The sequence below is a fragment of the Marmota flaviventris genome, chromosome 4 (assembly GCF_047511675.1).
Source record: "Marmota flaviventris isolate mMarFla1 chromosome 4, mMarFla1.hap1, whole genome shotgun sequence".
In the NCBI taxonomy this organism is placed as follows: domain Eukaryota; kingdom Metazoa; phylum Chordata; class Mammalia; order Rodentia; family Sciuridae; genus Marmota; species Marmota flaviventris.
Window position 1 is genome coordinate 140,596,211 of NC_092501.1, and position 22,004 is coordinate 140,618,214.

At 39.4% G+C, this 22,004-nt stretch overlaps 1 protein-coding gene across 1 annotated transcript in view; it reads right to left on the minus strand.

Annotated features, from left to right (window-relative positions):
* B3glct (beta 3-glucosyltransferase) overlaps positions 1-22,004 on the minus strand; it is a 117,430-nt gene that overhangs the window by 8,380 nt on the left and 87,046 nt on the right. Inside the window, exons 12-14 of the mRNA XM_027928956.2 lie at positions 21,447-21,546; positions 14,962-15,081; positions 6,853-6,997 (exon numbers count right to left, since the gene is read on the minus strand). Of these exons, the coding sequence (XP_027784757.2) occupies positions 6,853-6,997; positions 14,962-15,081; positions 21,447-21,546 (365 nt within the window). The remainder of the gene's footprint in view (positions 1-6,852; positions 6,998-14,961; positions 15,082-21,446; positions 21,547-22,004) is intronic.

The window sequence follows — 22,004 nt, forward strand, 5'->3', positions numbered from 1 at the left end:
AGGTCCCTCGGCCTATCTAATTCTCTACCATAATGGAGTGATATCTTTCAAAGAAAGACAACATGGGGTTCATCAGAGAGAAGTTATATAATTCTGGTTCCAGAAATATGAATTTTAAAAAATGTGAGTTAACCAAAGCACTTTGCAAGAGGACTGTAAAGTTTTTCTGTGTTATCATCATTTCAGAATTCTCTAGAACTTAGAAACCATAAGCAGGATCAGATATAACCTAGAATGTTTTAGAGACTGAAGTTACAAACTGTAATGTTAGAAGGAAAATCAGAGCTAGACAATTTCGTTTGCTCTAAACAGAGCAATCATCTTCTCTCCATTTTCTTAATTTGCTTATGAATTTATATGGCCCATCTGTTTTATAGAGTAATTCATTGGTTTATCAACAGAAAATCATCTTGACTATTAAAATTAAATATAATACATTTTAAAAACAAGTCTTTTCTAGGCTAGTATTTTAGTATAATCTGCCTACATTTTTGATGTGGATATTTAAATAAACTCTCTTAAATGGTGTTAGTTTTATTAAATATTATCTCATTTAATCCTTGAAACCTTCCAAGAAGGACAGAATATTATTGAAATGAGGAAACTGGAGCTCTCAGAAGTAATCAAATTAGCAAATGTTGGAATGGGGACAAGAAAGAGGTGGCCAGCTTCCATTAAGGTTGCACCAGGACACCTGCTGCCTGTCCTTGGCCCACTGCTCCAGCCACACACCCAAACCTAGCCTCAATGAGCCTAGCCTCATTGGGATGCTCCTCAGAGTGACACAAAGACACAGCTCAAATGTGAGGAAAAGTTAAAATAATGCGGGGGAAGAACTCTCACAATTGCTACTGTATTGCCCTTTAAGGATTCTAAGGACTCATGGAGTTAAAAGTCTAAGAAGGGAATTTTAAGAGGGAAGATAGACCAATAAAAATCCATACTGGAATATAGTCTAATGCACTGGGAAAATTTCAAATATTAGTTGAAGGAATTCATATATTAGATGATGCTTATTTGTGAGGCCCTGTGAGAGTTTACCAGCAGGAAAGAAAACCAGAGAGAAACAGGCTCTCAATTCAGTTCTGGGGTAATTCCCACAATGTTCTCAGAAGAAAGAAGTAAAAGCAAAGAAAAGAAATCCTGGCTTATTTTTCACAAGTGAAAATGAATTGCCAGAGATATTAATGCATCGAACAGGAGGGAAAAAATCCCTCTGTTAACACGGATTCCAGGAGTGATTAATAGCATCTCAGCAAGCCTATGCATACCTGTGAACAGTTGGCTCATTAAGCATTAGAATGTGCTGTCGTTTTCAATGCATGAGGTCACAGAAAAGAATAAGGCAAAACTAAAAAAAAATCCATCCCCAGAAGCATGCATAACACAGAGAAGTCTATAGAACCTCTTATCCCATCTCTGTCCAAAATGCCAAAAGGAAATCCCAAACAGGCAGGTACAGGGGTGGGGAAGGACAACGAATGTGATAGGCAAGAGAGACTGCTTCAACTGTCAAGGACATAAATTGAGAAACATTAAAACCTTCTTATCCTTCTTTAGAGCTCAATGAGCAGTTCCACAAATGGAGATTAAAATTGTATCTCCTTAGATATACAATACACCCCAAAAGAATGGTTTATACACTCTACAGTTCACCCAGAGAAACAGTGTTTGAAACACTTTAAAAATTTCCAAAAACAAATAAAGAAAAAAATGATTTGGGGGCAAGCATAAAACCAGTTTTAGAACATTACAATTTCACCACCACCACCAATCTCCTTGTGTATAATTGCAATTAATCCCCACTCCTACTGGCAGCCCCAAGAAACCCCTGATTTGTCTCATCTCTACAGTGTCGCCTTTCTCTTAAGAATGGAATCACACAATGTGAATATTTTGTTCCTGGCTCAGCACTGTTGCATGTATCAGTAGTTCATGCCTTTGTGCTGCTGACTAATGCTACCATGCATAAACATTGTTATGGTTTGGATGTGAAGTGCCCCCCAATTGTAGACAATGCAAGGTTCAGAGGAGAAATGATCCCATTGTAAGAATCTTAATCCAATCAGTGGATTAATCCCCGATAGGGATTAACTAAGTGGTAACTGAAGTGGTAGGGTGTGGCTGGAGGAGGTGTGACTAGGGCACATGGTTTTGGGGTACATATTTTGTATCTGGAAATGAGTTTCTCTTTATGCTTGCTGATCACCATGATGTGAGCTGCTTCCCTCCACCACACTCTCCCGCCATGATGTTCAGTCTCTCCTGGAACCCTGAGAAATGGAGGCAGCTTTCTATGGGCTAACCTCTGAAACCATGAGCCCTCAAATAAACCTTTCCTCCTCCAAAATTGTTCTGGTCAGGTCCTTTCATCTCAGCATTGAAAAAACTGACCAAAACAAAGATACCATATTCTATTCACCTAGTCATTAGTTGATAAACATTCTGGTTGCTTCTAATTTTAGATTATTGTGAATAATACTAAGAATCTTTTTTTTTTTTTTTTTGCTCATTAGTCATTCACTCATCTTCTTTAGTGAAATGTCCATTCAATTTTTTTTTGCCCACTCCAAACTAAAAGATTTCATTTCTCATTGAGTTGTAAATGAACATTATATTCTAGACCCGTGTCCCCTATCAGATATATAATTTGTAAATATTTTATCCTACACTGTGGTTTGGTTTGGTTTTTCCAATATCTCTTAAGGAATAAAGGTTATATGAAGTTTGACTTATTAATTTTTCCTTTTTGGGTCATGCTTTTAATTTTAATAAGAAATCCTTGCCTAAATTCAGGTCACAGAAAATTATCCCTAACTTTCTAAAAGTTTAAGCTTTACTTCCCACATTGTAAACTCTCACCCATTTTGAATTAATTTTTTGTGCATGGTGTAAGGCAAGATTCAAAGTTTTCTCATGGTATATTGATATATAATTGTTCCAGCACCATTTGTTTCTTTCCACCACTGAAATGCCCTGGATAAAAATCAGTTTACATCAATGGGAGGGCTTATTTCTAGAATCTTTATCCTATTCCACAGGTGTATGTTTAACTTCACACAATTTTACATTGTACCAAGGAGTGGGATAACTGAGTCAAATGGTGGTTCTTAGAGGTTGCTCCAGGGACAACATGCATCTAACTTATCAGATTAATACAAATAATTCTAATTAAGGACTTTTCCATCTCATTCTTGTAGGGAATGTGTACTAGCAAAAGAAATCTTTTTTTGTTCATCTGAGAATGTCTTTATTTCACTTTCATTTGGAAGCATAATTTCACTGAATAGAGAATGACTGATTGACAGTTGTTGTTTTTTTTCTTTTTGCCTCATTATTTATGAGAACCCATCTAATCATCATATTTGTTCCGCTCTTCATGATGATCAGTTTGTTGCTCTCAAGATTTTCTATTTGTTTTGGTCTTTTCAAAGTTTGACATGTAATTCTTTTCATTATTACCCTTTTTTGGAATTTGTTGGCTCCACAAGTTCTTTCTTACTACGTTTAGAAAGTTTCAACAGTTATTTCTTAAAAAGAAATTTTTGTGGTCCCATTTTCCCTACCCTCTCTCTCCAGGACTGCCCTCAAGTGAATGTTGGTGCACTCTGTGGCTCAATATGTCTAGGAGGTCTGTTCATTTTTCTACAGTTTTTTGTCCTCAGTTTCCTTTAGATTAGGTAATTTCTATTGATCGTTCATCGAATTCACTGAGATTTTTCTTCTGCCATCTCAAATGTACTGTTAAATTCAGCTATATGATTTCTAATTTCAGTTATTGGATTTTGTACTTATAGACTTCGTTGGGTTCTTTATGATGATTTCTATTTTTTTTCTATTAAGAATCCCTATTTAGGCTGGGCTTGTGGCTCAGTGGTAGAATGCTTGGCTCGCATGCATGAGGCACTGGGTTTGATCCTCAGCACCACACAAAAATAAACAAATAAACAAAATAAAGGTATTTTAAAAAGAATCCCTATTTATTATCATTGTCATCATATTTGTCTTTAGTTCTTTGAGCAGAGTTTCCTTTAATTCTGTGACTATATTTTTATTAGTGCTCTGAAGTATTCACTTATCAAATCCAACATCTGGCCCTACTCAAGAGTTAGTTTCTATTCATTGCATTTTCCCCGATGATGTTTCTTTGTATGTCTCAGGATTATTTGATCAAAACTGGTAATTTTAGATAGTGTATTATATCAACCCACAAATCTGATTCATTTTTATTGCTTTCCTTTTAAAGTAACTTGCGTGGACTTATACTATGGGCTCTTTCTCCCTATCATGTACAAATGCTGATTAGTTAGAGTTCTTACTTTTAGTTTTGACCTGGCCTGAATCAAGTCATCTCTGCCCCTGAATAACTTAGTTGGACTAACATATACACAGAAGTTGTGCTTAAACATCTCCAGTCTGCAGGGCTTCCATCTGTGTGTGGGCTGGAAAGCAATCTACAGCTTCAGCCAGTTTTCAAACATGCCTTGACTTTGCTTTCCGCTGGACTCAACTCTTACACATTTGCATAGTTTTCAAACGGGCTAGGGATAAGTGTGAAGAGTTTACCTAACCATGTAGCTACTCTTATTTCTAGGGCATAAGATGCCACATTTCTGGCTAATACACCCTCACCTTAACTCAGACTGCAACTTCAGACCAGTAAAGATGCAGATTGTTTTTGTTTGTTTCCTACCAACATTAACATTTTTAGCTGATATATCCGTGGGTGTTCATCTCCCCTTCCCCAATCAAGTCCCTCCCCTCTGGCAGCAAAGTGTTGTTTATTCCATCCAGGTCCATTCTGGTAAATCTGCTGTTCTCACTAAGTTAAGGGGCTGGGGAGGACTTGAGGATGGTAGTGGTTTCAGGCAAGAAAGCCTCAGATCTACTGTTCTTACCTTGAAGTGTAGCAATTTTTCAGAAATCAATGTTTCTCAATTTATTGTTAGCCTTTATTTGATTTCCAGAGGCTTGAAATCGTTATTTTGACAATTTTGTCCAGCTTGCTTGTACTTTGTGCAGGGAATTCAATACCATTGACACCACCAGATCCATTAGTGGCATATAATTTTGGAAGAACAAAACCATGCACTCTAGATACTTCGCTTTTACTGAATGGATGTACGAGACATCCCTTGGAGTCCCCTTCTAAATCTACGATTTCACGGTTATATCCCCTGACTGGAAACAGAAGGAATATGGCCCAGGCAACAGTGCCAGGCTGTTTCCAAATAATCTCTCTCCCTCTGACTCATCAGCACTCTTAGACTTTATTACTTTGCCTCTTATGTCACTGTCAATATGAATAAAAGAGCTGTTTGGATCTGTGTTCAAACATTACAAACTGAAAGTACTGTCCAAATCATGTCAGACTCTAAAAGAGGCTTAAGGATTGGAAGATACAGCACTCTCTTTGGGGGAGGGTAGGTTTTAAACATATTTTATGATTTTGGAAAGGTTTAAAATTGATTATGTGATTTAGAGAAGGGTTTTAAAGTGAAGGAAAAAAACAAACTTTTTTTTAATTACCTTCAAAGGACTTTTGCTTAAGGATTAGATTGTTTTCCTTCTCTCTTTTCTCCTTATTAGTTTATATACTAATGTGTTCTTTCCTAAGAGAAAAAGTGACCCTAACAATCTAAGACCTGTCACACTATATAACCTTGACAAATTACTTTCCTTATACACCAGCAGATTTAATTAACCTTCCTTTTCTATGAGTGAAACATAATGAGATAAAGCAAAAGAGGAAGAGACAGAGAATATCTTGCTTTTCTGAGTCATCAGAACACAATTCATTGGCTTAAAATGGGTCAGACTTCTCGAGGATGGATAAGTGCCTTCATACTGGTACCAGCAAGGAGGTTTACCATGAATTTCTTTTTAGTAAAGGTCTACTTTTATCCTCCCTTACTGTCTCAAGGACACAGAAATGGAGTCTGCCTTTCTTGATAATGCAACACTTTCTTTGCTTTGTTCAAGTTGTTTTCTATAGTGTTGTTTTTCTCATGCTCCATTTTCTAAATTACTATGATAGCATTTCCTCCTAGTTATTAAATAAAGCATGAAGAATATATTTTCGATGTAAGGAAGGGCACTTAAAAGACATTCAGATTTCAAAAGGCTTTGAATTTCTTGAAGGAGTAACATTAGATGGGTATAGATCTATGGTTATTTTTAGTTTATGTACACCTGCTATTAGTCTTAGAATAGAAGGACATTCACTGACTAGATTCATGAAATAGTACTAAAAACAATGCAGAACGATTCCTTTCTCCAACCCCAAAATGCATATGGTGACGCTATAACCACTAATCATGCCTGATAAATATCATCTTTTCTTTTCTGTAGCCCTCAAAATATATTCAGGTAGCATATTGGAAATTAATAGATGTTAGCCAGTTGGTTTAATGACAATCAAAAGGGAGAAGTCCTGGTTAAATCAAAGCGAGGTGGATAGTATAAAACCTGAGGATAGTGTTGAACTATACACAGTTGGTGACCACTAGGACAAAATTAGGTCAGTCCTATATATTTTTAGATAATATCCAAAATTTTTTAAATGTCATCAATTTGTTTTAACTGAAAACAAAGAAAGAGAGAGAGAGAGAAGCTTTTGCCAGGTCCTACACACAAAGACACTAGCCCCGCACCATTTGGGTTCCTAGATGTATTTGCTTTCCATCTTCATAGCATTCATGGAGGACACAAGATTCGTTAAGAATGTCCCCTGGGGCCTGTCAATATAGTTCTTAAGATCATTTCCAAAATATAAGAAGAGAAAGGAGCAGAGCCCTTAAATGGGAGGGAAATTCCCCCTTCCCCCTGTAAGAATAAAACCCATGATCTCACCTGATGGAAGAGGGGGCTGTGTATCATAGGGATGCCCAGCCCACTAAAGCACATGCCCAGGACCATGTCGTCAGGAGAGTCAATGCTGTGGCATCGGCATTTGCTGGCAAGAAGTCTCCTGATGGCTTCCCGGCTGAAGACCATGCTAGTGGGAGCCAGAGCAGACAGAGAAGTGGGTTAGAGCAACTCCACGGAGCCCATCAATCTCAACAGAGAACTCTGCTTCAGAGCCACACTGCTGGGGAAGGCATGACACGGGGATCAACTGACTTCCATTTAGTAGTGACTTTGGGAAAATGTTTCTGTGTCTTCTGTGAAAAGCAAAATCACTTCTAAGAGATGTTTATCTACCTACTAGGTGACTTTAGGTGTATTTCTGCAAACTCACACTAGGTAATGTTCTTGTTTTAGTATGACATTTGGAATATTAGAATAGTCCCGGAATTTCAAAATCCTCAGTGAGACGAATAACAAACTCTGCCAATGTTCCCATCAGAGAGATGGACTCAGAAACACTGAATCTTACTCACATGTCATGACTAACAAGGAGATAAAATGTGATTGAAAAAAAAAAAAAAAAACATCATTGTACCAGCGATTCTATTTTACAGAAGCTTCTTTAAGGTGATGGGGGGAGAAATAGAGGGAAAAAAAAAAAAAAAACAGGCATCCTGGTGGAACTCAAGCCTCATTCCAGTCTTTCTGTGCTCTTGCTAAAATATTTTGAAATATCCCTTTCCAGCCTCCCTTGCCGTCTAAGTCCTGCTTTTGACAGACAACAATGGGCCCAATACTAGCAGAGACCATCTGCTCCTGGTTCTGGTCTCAGCAGCAGAGGCAGGCAGCAGGGGCAGCTGCGTGCTCTGGAGATATGCAGGGTGCCAGTCCTTGGGCCTGGCTCTTATGCAAGGTGGTGATTCAACAGTGGCAACAGTTATAGCAACGCTGCAGAAATGGGCCCAGCAAATAGTTTTCTCTGCTCCTCCAGCCTTAGGGGCAATAGCAGTTTTCTACAGCTACTAATCTCTAGGGAAAACCACCAGCTCTCTTTTAGCCCTCTGGCCCATTCTAACAGTTTGGTACCAAGTTCCCACAATAAATTCTCTTCTTTTAAAATATTGATTGGTTTCTGGTTTCCATTCTGATCCTATAATAGTAATCTTTTCAGATTCGGAATAGCCCCAAAGCTGACAGGTCTAAAGGGATTAATATGGTTCACAAGTTTATTCCCAATCACTGAAGACTTTCTCCAAGGCAAAACTACCTAAAATTCATGCACACATTCCAAAGCCAAACATACGGCCTTGCACACATGTAGTAGGCACTCAATAAAAGTTTGATGTAGCAAACAAGAGAGAACAAAGCTGCCTTTGCACAGATCTTCCCGGAGGAAGAGTTCTGAGTCAGTCTGGTAGGAAGGGAAAAAAGGGACAGATTGGAATACAATCCGATTCAAAAATGAAGTTTCCACAGCGATCTGAGACCAGTACAATGCAGTTTCATACCTGAGACCAAGTACTGAGGAAGCAACCACACAGAACACTTGTCCCTTGCCCTTGCAAGATACCAGATGTCACAATGGCATGGGACTTACTCAAGATAACAGAAGTTCTTTATTTTAGATGGTACAGGGAAATACAAGTGTTTAGAAAGAAGAAATATTCAATCACACAGAAAGGTAAACTGCAACTTTGAAAACCCACCAGAAATGCCCTTTCTCTTGGAAAGTCTACTGTCCACCAGTGAACACCTCCCAGGTCACATATCTTTGGGGCTGAGTCAAACACCTGTGCCAAGTCCCCCAGGTTGGCCTCAACCTACCCACCCCAGGGAAATGGCCTGTGTGGGGGATGCGCTGACAGAACACAGTGAACAATGCTTTCTTTTTTAATTTTGCCAGCTCCTGGTAGGATGAGAAAGAAAAAGACAGCCTTTGATTCTGGTCTGCTCTCTGAAAAACCAGCTTCACAGGAAGATAAACTGTCAGCGTGAAATTTCTTATTAGTTTGTGCTTTTGCCTACTCACTTGGAACAGCTTCACATTAATTATTCACATCAGCTATGTGCACATGGGCCTTTAATAATATTGAATTATTAGTAAGCTCCTGAGTTCTTTCCAAGCCAACTTGACTCCCCAAAGGAGAAATTACCAATCATAGGATGGTAGAAAAGAACACCAGTCTGCTCTATCTACCACCTTTTAAATACTAAGAAGATGTTAAAAAGCTACAAGATTAAGGGCTGGGGATGTGGCTCAGTGATAGAGTGCTTGCCTGACACCAGGAGGCCCTGGGTTCAATCCCCAGCCCTGGAGGGGGTGGGGAAGGCAAGAAAAGCTGCAAGGTAAATGGTTCCATTGCCTCTACTACATAATCCATGAATTTTAAAAATGAGAAAAAATGAAATGGGAGGCGAGGGCGCACCCAAAAACATCATGCCCGTAGATATAGGAGAGCACACACAGAAGATGACACGCATCAAGACCACACCTGCCTTCCAGCCTCCAGCAGATGGGCAGGTCACGGATGTCTCTGGGTAACACTGCCTATGGCCTCTTCCAAGGGTGAAGTCATTTTTCCAAGAGGTTATGACCTCCCCAGGCACAGCTTCCTGCCCAAACTCTCTCTCTCTCTCTCTCTCTCTCTCTCTCTCTATATATATATATATATATATATATATAAACAAACATGTTCAAAAAAGAAAAGAGCCACTTGACTCATTTTCTCCAAATAGCCAAACTCCCACAGAGCAAACAAAGAAAGGAAAAAGGAGACACTTGCATTCAAACACTATAAAGGTCGTACCTTCCAAACACAGAACACACACACACTTCACTGAAGTCCACGCCTCTGACCTGCCCTGCCATGCGGGGCCTGGGATGGGGAAGGGAGGTAGAGGGGGTAGCGCTCGAGGGTGTGATTGTCAAGAACATACTTGATGGTAACATAATTAGAAAACCAGAAATTCACACTGCAACCATTTGTGTGTGTGTGTGTGTGTGTGTGTTGTGTGTGTATGAGAGAGAGAGAGAATAGAAGTGAAACAAACATTTCACAAGACAACAACCTACAACATAGGATGCTCTCCGATACCATTTTATTCTATTCTGCTCTATATTTCATTATTTAAAAATGCTGTTACTGTCTATGAACAGATTTTCCTAACCACTGATCCTGACTTACTATTGCAAAAAAAAAGTACATTGGTTCTCCATCTAGAACATCAGTAAATCCTACTGTAGTGCTGGAGGAACTATATCACATTGTATAGGCAACTTTTGTCAAAGGTTGGCAGAAGAAGCAATCTCATGAAGAATGTTTCTGTATAAAAGTACTTTAAAAACCCAAATACACCATGCGTCATGTTGCTTAGGTAAAAACCAAATGCCCAGTTTTCGTGGTTTGTTTATCCATTTATTCACCGTACCTTGTCAAAAACGAGCCCCTCTGCTCTGAAGTGGAGATATAATGAGAAATAAGACACAGGTGCTACCTGCAAATAATTCTTAATTTAAGTAGAAAATAGGAATGTAAATAGACAATTAAATGATAACGGTTTATATAATATGCTATGAAAGTACATTAGAAAGGCATCAAGCCCAGATTTCAGGGGCTAAGCTGGGTTACAGGCTTCTAGGAGTAGATAAATAACAGCTAGATTGAGTCCAAAAGAATGAGAAGGAATTAGGCAGACAGAAAGCTGGAACTATAGAGACCCACAGATGCCATATTTGGTAGGGGGGCAGGGGAAGACAGTGTTCCTGAGAAAGAGCAATAAGTTCCACATGAATTCTTCAGGCTGAGAGCCAGGATGGCAATACATCTGCCAAGACCAGATGGGGCCTTGGGAGCCTTGGTCAGGTTTTGTCCTACAGGTGAGGGTGAAAGTTCTAGGTCCACTCAGGATATAAAAGGATGCAAGAGATTTTCACGCTGCGTTCATACATCGAAACTATTTTAAATAAAGTAAAAATCAGACTCATTTATGGAATTTTTGAAGAGAGCTGGAAACGAGGAAATTGATGAACAAATTTCTAGAGCAGAATCTCCACCAGATGAGCAGGGGCCAAGTAGCTTTCAGGGGTGACCGGGGCCTGCAGGTGGAAGACAGGCCCTGCTGGAACCTTTAGCCCGGCTGCAGAGGGCTCAGCAGCACCCAGGAGTCTGCGGCTTAGGTGATCTCTAGGTGGTCAAAACTGAGGCCTCATCCAAGACCAGCTTGACTCTTGGTGAAATGTGATTGGTCATCTCCTTGTCTTAGATGCCAGATATTAAAAAATGGTTCGTGTCTTTGGGGGAAGATAAGGTGAGGAGAAGCAGCTGATGGCTTGGGAGCAGGGGAGATAGGATGAGATCTGCTTTTTAGAATGGGCTCTCTAACTACAGTGTGCATAACCACGTGGGATGGATGAACACAAGAAAGAGGGAGAGCAGGAAGCCCGAGCAGAGAGGGTAGAAGCCATGATGGTGGAGGAGGTGGAGAGAAGTACTGAAGGGAGAGAGATTCAGGAGATAAACTGACACGACTCAGGAATTCAGTCCACGGCCAGAGAGTGGGAAAGATAAAGAGAAGGGGAGAGAGCAGCCTTGCAGTCTCTAGGGTAGGAAATCGCACTTCTCAATGCCTTCCCTGAGAGAGGGCCAATGGAAAGGGGCCAGGTTAGGAGCTAATGTCATAAAGATGAGTTCAGCATGGGAGGTGATGTGCCTGTGAATCACCAAGTGGAGGTGTCCTTTGGTAGGCGGATGTATGCATCAGGAGTGGGAGAGAATCCTGGGCTGGAGACAGGGATCTGGGTACATGGGGGCGGATAAAATCACTCTGGAAGAATGTAGAGAGAGAAGAGAAGGGAAATTAGAAAAGATGGCTGAGAAAGACAGACTTTAAATGGACAGACAAAAAGAACTGAGAAGGTCTGACCAGAAAGACAGTAATGGAAAAGGTCCGGATGGTGCTCTGGAAAGCAAGAGAAAGAAGTGTTTAAGTAAACTGTGAGATCTGTCAAAGGCTGCTCAGGGGAAAATACAGATGAAGACTGGAAACGATTCATTTGATTTGACCACTGTGTGGTTCCATGAGACCTTGACAAGGTGAATTAGGCAGAAGGGTGAGTAAGGAGCTGAGGAAATGCAGGTAGCAAGAGTAGAGAATGCCCGCGATGTTCCAAAGTGAATGAGGAAGATGCCTTATGAGGGGAAGAGGTTACAAGGTAGGAAAACAAGAGGTGGCGGGAAATATCCACCAGCCAGGTAGGTAGAGGCTGAACACAGAAAAGGTTAAAAGGGCTACCTTGGTGGCCTATCAGAGCCTGTCACAGACAAGAGAAAGGGAGTAGTGGCAATTATGCAAAGTATCTGCCTCCTGCATGGGATGTGCGGTGGGGCTCTCATCTATGTGTGGCCAGTGCTTGGCACATACTCGGCTAGTGGAGTGAATAAGCACCACCCCCCAGGCATCATAAAAGACCACACTGGTTAGGTAACATAAAGTGAGGTTTCAGAAGGTCTCAAGTGCTGGTCCCACAAATAACAGTTAAATCCAATAAGCAAGAAGGACAACGAAACCACGTGCTCTCAGAAATCACACAAAAAGGCAATTCTTTGTTAAGAGTATATGAATATTACTGAGCTACAAAATATATAAACCCATGTACAGACAGCAGGACCCTTCCAAAAGTGACAAGTTCTTGCTCAATGGATGTCATGGCCTCATCCTTAATTGGACCTAATACCTTACCCAGAAAGCTACACACATCACTGTGTGGCTGAAAACAGCTTAAACCCTTTTTTAACAAAAAGGTCAACCCTCCTTGACTTCCCTGGGCCCCCATTTCCCGTTGCTAGTGCCTTCTGATAGGTGCAGGACACTACTTAAAGATCAGTGCTCCTGCTCAGGCTCAGTTATCACCACAGCAGACCTCACTCCATAACCATTCTGCATTCACCACTGAATGGGCTAGATCTAACCAGAACACCTGCAGTAAGACACTTGAGAACCTGCAGAAGAAACCTGCTGTGATATGGATAAGACTTTAATGCATCCTCTAAAGATTCATATGTTGAAAGCTTGGTTCCCTGAGTCTCAGTGTTGAGACAGAGTGAAATATTTAAGGGGTGGGGCCTGGTGGAAGGTGATTCGGTCACTAGGGCCACTGCCCCCAGAAGAGGCTAATTTTATTCTTAAGAGACCCTGTAGTTAGTTACCACAAGAGAGGATTATTATAAAAAGATCAAGCCTGACCCTTTAATCTCCTGTTTCCTGACTAAATATGTGATCTCTCCCTCTTGCACATACTCCTGCCATGGCGCTATCTGCCATGCTGTGACATATCCAGAAGGGCCTCGCCAGTGCTGAGCAGGTGCGAGCACTATGGTTTTGGACTTCCAAAACTTAAACTAAATAAATATAAGTTACCCAGTCTCAGGTATTTTGTTAAAGTGAGAGAAAAAAATGGTAAGAGAGACATGTTCTAATCTAAGGGATTAAAAAATAGAAATAAAAGGTCCTAGTCTTTCAGAGGTATATAATCACTGAATATAATGCTGCCCAGTATATAGTGAACATTAAAAAAAAAATCAATTGAATGAATTTAAATGACTAGAGTGGAAGACGAGTTAACATTCTCCCTAAATACCCTAGTAGCAAAGACTATAGCAGTAATAGAAACAACTAACTGCTCAATTGATTTACCCATATAAATCAAATTAAGGTCTTTCCCCATAAGAGATGAGGCAGGTGCTTCATTTAAAAAGATTGATTTTTTACTGTTATTTAAAACCTATAAATCCTATACAAATGTTATTTAATTGCCTAAGTTTCTATACTACTCTTTTTTCTAAATGTGATTTATTAAGCATTGGATAATTTTAGAGTATAATGGCTTATTTTTCAAAATTAAAATCTATAAGCAATTTTTTTAAAATAGACAATCCAAAGTAACTGGCTGCCTAGAAGCACTAGTTATTATAGGGACATTTCTAGCAAGTACTTTGAAAAATATTTTCATATTGTCTCTTCAAGGGGTAAATTTTCTTTACTGTGGGTTCTTTTCATGTTCAGGTTTCACAAATATAATATTCACTTTCCTATTAGAGGAACAACTACTATTTAAAGAGACTCGTATGTCAGTATAGATCCCAGTTCCACAGACCCTCCTCTGCCTTGTAGAAAGGGAAGTTCAGTCCTCTCTACCTGCAGGCTCCACATTCATGGATCCAACTGATCATAAATCAAAATATTTTTTTTAAATGCACCTGTACTGAACATGTAATATGAGGTAGGATAAAGGAAATGAGACAGGTAGACAGGACAAATAAAGGAAGAACAAGGAAATATAATTTTAATTTAAGATTCCTCATATCTTTCCAGGCCTGTCACTCCTTGAGCCTACCTCTCTCCCAGGCCTGTGACTCCCAAATTTTTTGGAAATCTATAAATCTTGAAGTCACTGAAAATTCACTCACTCATGATAATTACCTTGGGCACTGTTAACTAACCCACCAATAAACCAATTAAGCCAAGAGATATGATATATTAAGAAACCTATAACTGATCAGATAATGGAGACCACAGCAGCCTAAGATCCTGAAAATGGCCAGACCATCATAAACTGTCTCTGAGCCCCAGACTGACATGATCCCCATACACATCACCTCTTACCAAGTTTTCTTCTAAGAAGAGACAGGGCCCCAAAAGTGCATCTCTCGCTCTGGATAGTCTGCATTCTCCCTTAAATATACATTTCTTTTCTAAATAAATCTCTGTGTCTCTGACTGAAGTGCTGAAATTCTTCTGCATAAGGAACCCACCAGAGCTGAATTGAGGTCTCCCAACTGAGAACCCCTCCAACCTCTTAGGGTGACATAGACATTTTTACCTGTCATTATTTTCTAAATAACACAATATAAGAACTACGTCCATGGCATTTACATAGTAATAGGTATTACAAGCAATCCAGAGGTTAAAGTATACAGTAGGATGTACATAGATTATATGCAAATACTTCAACTTATATAAGGGACTTGAATATCCGTTCTGGGGTCCTGGACCCAAATCCCCCACGGACACTGAGAGTTGACTGTATTTGTAAAAAGCCATGCTTACACTTACCCTCCTCCTCCTGTGACATAGCTGTAGCCATCAGTGCCCAGGCCGTATCCGTAGCGCTCTCCCAGGACTATGGGTTTACTGGAGTCGTAGCAGCTAAGCAAGTGCCGGAGCCTGGAGATGCTGAGATGCCAAAGAGAACATAAGTAATAATTATTTAATTCATGTGTAGTCTCAAAATAAATATTTCATAGTTCTTACATCTCCCTCTTTTTGTTACATAGCTCTATATAAGGAAAATGCTGGGATGAAATTCAAGTGATTTATGGAATAAATGGATTACTAAAGACCCCCCCCCCAAAAAAAAAAAAATAAAAGTATGAACACTGTACATTACTGGAAGTAAAAGAGAAACTGAGAAACCAGATGCTCACTACCCAGTTTGAAGCAGCCTCTGCCAGGACCCGGCTGCCTCATGTCGGGGAGTAGGTGGCGGGTCAGTGGCGTGAGGTGGCCAGTGTGCTATAAACCTCACTTCCACCCATCCTACCTGCAGGTGAGTATGAACTAATCCTTACACCTTTTCAGGTGGACTTGGTTGTTTCTGTTTTTTAAATCCTTAAATGTTCCAAAAAGAACTGTGAGGTATAAATGTGTTCGGGGACAGCTATGCCCAGCATGTAGCTGGAAGGTAAGGAAAGAATTGGGACAGTGAGGCTTTCCTGGAAATCCTCAGAGTATGACACACACCCACCAATACTCAGTAATACCACCCCAGGGCATGAACTTTTGGTCTCTGTGCATCCCTTTAAATGCCCTTTGCCCCCATCAGTCTTTGTTATGTGTCTAAACAGCTCACAAAGGGCAGTGAGAATATCCATGAGCTGGACAGAACAATACCTGCAACTATAGCTACTGTGAGGATGAAATAAAAAAATTTCCCAGAAAAATAAAAACTAGAAATCATTTTTAATGCAGTGGCAAAGGTTGGTGAGAAGAAAGGCAAGTTTTCCCTTCTAAGGACTTCCATCACTTAGAGATGCCTTATAAAGTCTTCCTACTGTTGCCTCTGGAGATTTTGAGGTCCCACATCACCAGGTCATAGCATTCTTTAAGATATTAATCACTGATCCTTAAAAAAAAAGTTTCCATGGTCAATAACTTTGCAAAAATTTCTAATGAGCCAAACTTTGGCATGTGTCTCAGACTGTGATTCATGAGCATCATGAATCTCCAAGAGGTGGGTTGATATGAGGCGTTCCTCTAAATCTCTAACAGTGAAAGCTTTTCCCACAAGCAGTATTAACTTGAGCACACCAGTTTTCTAAAGACTAATTTCTCTTCTCTGTAAGGGGATGGGGTAGTGATAATGAGGTAGAATAAAAAGATAGAAAGGAGACAAAAGGAAGACAAGGATACTGTAATTTTAATACTCCCCTAGCCAATTGTTCTCCAGGCCTGTCACTCCCAAATTTCTGGGAAATTTATAAATCTTTACTCCTGACCTTAAAGTTACTAAAAATTCACCCACTTATGAACACTGCCCTGTGTACTATTAATGAGCCCACTCATCCATGTATTTTTAGACTAGATTGAGCAAGGGGAGAGAGGAAACCTATATATTGGGTACTTTCCCCACACTAACTATTGATCAAATAATGAAGAAGATACAACCAAGGATCGCACAAAATTTCCTTTAAAGAGAAAAGCCAGAGACCCCAAAAGGCTGCTTTTCACTCTTCAGACTGCCTCCACTCTCTTTGAATATGTACTCCCTGCTTTCCCAGTAAATCTCTGTTTATGCCTCTATCTGACACATCTTAAAATTCCTTTCTGAGTCATTTGTCAAGGACCCCATCATCTGGAGTTGAGGTCTCCCTTTGCTGGTATCTATCTCCTTGGACCCCCTCCAGTAACTAGTGGAGAGTTATAAAAGAGGTCCCTTTTCCATCCATACTTATGCATCCTTCAGAAATGCCCCAGCTGATAAAGTTGAAGGTGAAAGTGAAGAAAATATTGAATGTATATATAAAAAAAAAAATCTCCTGCAAGTGCTGGTGCTCAAAGGGTCTATAAGTCTGCAGACTAGGTTTACATTCTGTCTGAAGGTCAAGGCTTCTGAAAATGTTGGCAGTTTCTGAGTGACCAGAGAACACCATCTCTGGACACTATGCTATATTCAATATACATGTTAAACATGCTAAACACCTAATTTGAAATCAGTCTTCAAGTCATCTGATAAATAGCTCCACAGAGAAAGGCAAATAAGTATGCTGATACTATTCAGTGATGGAGAATATACTCATAAAGATCTGTAAGGAAATTGTAGCCTTTTGTTTGTAAAAAGGTTCTGCAAAAACCCAGAGCTTTCTAGGGCAAATTTATGTCTACTTCTGGACCTGAAAAAAAGAAAAAGAGCTTTGTGATATTTCTCTTTTTCCTGCATATTGTGAAACTGTCGATTTAAACCGAAACCTTCAATTTCTTCAATTGTAAGGTTAAAATAATGGGAATTTAACATCTCTGGGTTTCTTTTCTTTATAACACTATTTCCATATTCACAATATTACTTTAAAGCCGAAGGATCACAAATGGAGTCTGATAATTATCACATACTTCATATTCGCTAAAAAGTGGAAATGTGGATAAAGCAGATAGATCTATCTATGGAGATTTGGCTACTGATCCAGGAAAAGAACTTCATTTAACAATCTGTTCCCATTTCAGGCAATTTTGAGGCACAGAAATGAAGAAAAACAGCATGGAGACGCTCGACAGCAAGTGTGATCAGAGTTACACTGATGCTTCTTAGTAGCGTAGACACATTTTAACTGTTAAATATTGATCTTTAAAATAAAGAGGATGTTCCACCCTGACCTATTATGGTATTTATTTTTGAACTTTTTCCTTGGGAATAATTTCAAGATTACAGAAAAGTTACAAGACTGGGACAAAGAACTCCTATATCCCTTACCCAGACTTAACCAGTGCTTAACATTTACCTTATCGGTTTTATCATTCTATGGATTCTGCAGGTGATACCCTCCCACAACACATACATGTTGATTATATGTACATGCATATTTCCCTCTTCTGAAATATTAGAGAGCAAGTTGTATATATCATGCTCCTTTCCTCCAATATACATCCATGCATATTTCCTAAGAATGGTAAAAGCAAGCAACTTCAGGAAAATTAACATTGGTACAATGAGTTATTGAAAGAGTTAAACTTCCACCTGCTATATGTCCCAGATGGTCCACTCCTATGCATTTTAGCTGAAAAGAAGGCGGGTGTCTATATGGACTTGTACAGAAATATAGACAGAAGCCTTAGTTATAATGACTCAAAACTGAACCACTGACACAGTGCTTCTACTAAGCCAATCACTAGTCTAATTTTACAATTAACTCAGTAATGTCATGTATAGCATCAGAATGAAGTCCAGGATCCCTTATTGTATGTATTAATCATTTCACTTTAATCTTCTTTAATCTAGAACCAGCTCCATAGCTATGCTTTGTCTTTTGAAACATTGGTAGTTTTCAATGCTACAAGCCCCTCACCTTTCCTCAAACAGAACCATTTGCATGTTGGGCTTGTCGGATGTTTCGCAGCCCAGTCATGGTATAACATGAGTGACTCTGTGTGTGTGTGGCACAGATGTGTCCGTCTGCCAATCCTTGGTAAGACTTACTTGATATCCAAGTAAGGCACTGTCTGGTTGCCCCACGGGACAGTATCTATATTTCCCCTGCCATTACTAGGCATCTCTGTGTAGAAACTTTAACATAGACAAATATCCCAGTCCTCATCAAAACGGGCTCTAGTTTTGCATTAGCAATTCTTGCCTGAATCAAACTTCACTATGATGGTTACTAAGTGATGACTTTTCCAACACCACCCCTCCCTGCACCTTTATCGACCAGAATTCACTGTCATCCTGCGAGCAAGAGCCCACCTTCTCTCCATTTATGTACATGTGTATGTATTTATTATAAGGATGGACTCATGATTTTTAATTCTAATAGCTCATAATTCATTACTGTCTTCAATTACACTGATGCTGTACATGTCCCAGATTTGGCCAAGGGAACCCATTCAAGCTGCCTTCTGTGCCCTCATGACATGTTCTTTTCTTCCTCATCCTTTTTGCCACCCAGCCCCCAACTTCTTTCTCCTAACACCTCCTGGCTTTCTAATATAAAAAGATGTCCTGGAATGAATTTTGTGCCTGCCTTGCCTTGGCCCTGGCATTCGCCATCTCTCCGAGAAGCCCTGATTCCTTTGAGTGAGGAAAGCTGTACTACTAACTCTAGGCAATAGTGTCTCAATACTCTGGAGTATCTTTGCTTCTAGCCTGTTGCAGAAGAAAAAGCCAGGAAACATATATGTGAACACACACACACACACACAAAATTCAGAAATCGTGAGTTCTTACAAAAATTATAAATTCTTTCAATTTCAGGCTCTCCCATAAAGCTTTCCCTTGACCTCCTCTGTTCTTTATTCATATTCTCTTCCATACTCAGAAAACTGGCTCCCCAAAATATCAACATCTATTCAAGTCTATAATGTACCTAAAATAATTTCAGAATTGCTTTGCCCACACCACTTCCAAAATCAGACCTATACTAAAAAATCAGGATTTGTTTGTAGTTCCTCCCTTCTTCTCACTCTTGACTGAAGGTATATATTTAAATACTATCTTCAAAAATTACTTGCATTAGTTTTTTTTTTTTTCTTTCTTAGCGTGATTATATTTTCACATGAAGTACAGTTGGGTCCAGTTTGTTTTCGTTTTTGCCCCATCCTTGTTGATTTTTTTTTCTATCTAGGTTAACTAATTTCTAAATGTGTAACATATTAGCATGCTTCCCCGAAGTCAACACTAAATTGTCCTATGATCCAGGAATGCCACTTCTCATTATACACCCCAAAGAATTGAGACCAGGGTCTTGAAGAGCCACCTACACACTCAAATTCATAGCAGCATTATTCACAAAAGCTCAACTGTGTAAGTAACCTGAGTGTCCATCAGCAGATGGATAGAGAAGCAGAACATGGTACATCCATTCAATGAAATATCATTCAGCCTTAAAAAGGAAAAAAACTGAACAATGTGCTCCAACACAGATGAGCTTTGAGGATATTACACTAAGTGAAATAAACAACTCGCAAAAAGACAAACACTTAGGATTCTAATAATTCTTATTAAAATTTCATTGTAATTTGTTTGCTTTGGACTGTTTTATAATTTAGCTATAATTGCTGATATGAATTTGCCTTCTATTTCTTTCTTGAATGTATTAAATACTAGTTTCCTCTCTTTCCTGTTTTGTCCTTTTTTAAAAATTTTGCATTCAGGGCATTTTTTCATGTCCCCAAATACGTGTTGATCTTCCACAAGTCAAAGCTCCGTGTTTCTGTGAAAACAGAAATACTACCTCCATGCTGTTGTTTTTCATGGAGAAGAGGGGTTGGCCCTGAATCCTGCAGATTATTTAGTCTCAGGACTTAGGATAATTTAGAGAGTTCATTATTACCAAGGATGATATCAGAGTTTTGAAAGGAACAGTAACAAGGTTCAAATTGATCATAAGGCAACATTTCCAGTGGAGTGGCTAAAGACTGGGGACCTAAGTGACATGGCTATGGGTACAATAACTGCTATCTGAGATGTTATTGAAGAGGACATCCCTCTTGCAGTCTTGGAGGCACTACTGCTCTGCTTTTGGGCTTGGGTTCACTGAGCTTCTTGGATTTGTGGGTTTATGATTTTCATCAAATTTGGGAAATATTTCCTTAAATGTATGTTGTTTCCCTCTTCTTGGGGGACTCCAAATGCATTTGAAACTGTCTCACTGATGCTCTGTTCATTTTCTAAAATTATATTTTACTTTTGTGTTTCATTCATTTTGGATACTTATTACTGCAATGCTTCTAAGTTCACCATTTTCTTCTGTACTGTTTTGAATTTCACCACTGTCCTCCACAATGCCTAATTTGCTGTTAATCCAATCCAGTGGGGTTGTGCACACCAGACCATGTAATTTTCATCTGTAGAAGGTGAAAGACTAGAAGATTATTTCAGACTGATTTATACCTACATCTCTTCTTTCTTTTTCAGATTTGCTAAGTGGGACTAGAGTGGTGTTTGGTCTAGGGTTAACTAGTCCTTGCTATTGAAGCTAGACTCTCCTGTGTACTCTACCCAATATTCGGCCAATCGTGGACTTTCCAGTGTGGCTGGTGGCAACAGGCCCCAAGCCCAGCCCCTTTGGGCATCCACCACAACTCCCTCCTTTCTAATACTCTGAAAGCTTCCTTAGACCATCTTTAGTGCTCTCTCCTCTCTGGTGCTCTGTCCTAAAAACTCTAACAACTTTGTCTCCTGAGTCTCTCAGCCCCATCTCTTCAACCAAGAGTCTGTAGGTTCCTGCTGCCCTCTCATTAAGTAGTGGCTTGGAACACTCCAAAGGCACCACAGCTTTCAAATATGGATATATGTAGAATTTAAAGCACTTGGGATGAGAACAACTCCTTACCTAATTAATGTATCATCATCCACAATGAGGAGCCATGGTATTTTGTCACGATTGTGATTCAGAAATCTTTCTAAAATGGCAAATGTTTTTCCACAATGACCTAGGAAAGGTAAGAAGAAAACTTAAAATGCATTATTTTCTCTAACCTAGGTAAATTCATTTTTTTAAAGTTTTTAGTTTGAAACTCTCATAAGTAATTACAAGCTTGGATGTTAACATGGATCTTAAAAATTGGACATTTTCCTAGAAAGTAGCATTCTCAAAAAATTTTCACAGACATAGAGAACAAGGAAAAACTTCAGAGGCCATGAAGTCTAGCCAGTCATTTCACACATGAGAAAATGAAAATGGAAAGTGGGAGAGCTTAGGGGAATTACATGAGGTCACACAGATAATTTGCAGTAGAAAATTAGTATCTTCAGTCCAGACAAATAAGAAAGTTTTCAATCTCACAGCAATTACAGGCTGCATTTTTTTTTTTGTTTTATTCATAAAAGGAGGTGGGGGACTAAAATAATATGGAGCGGGGGGGAACACTAGATTAACAGTCAGATGGAC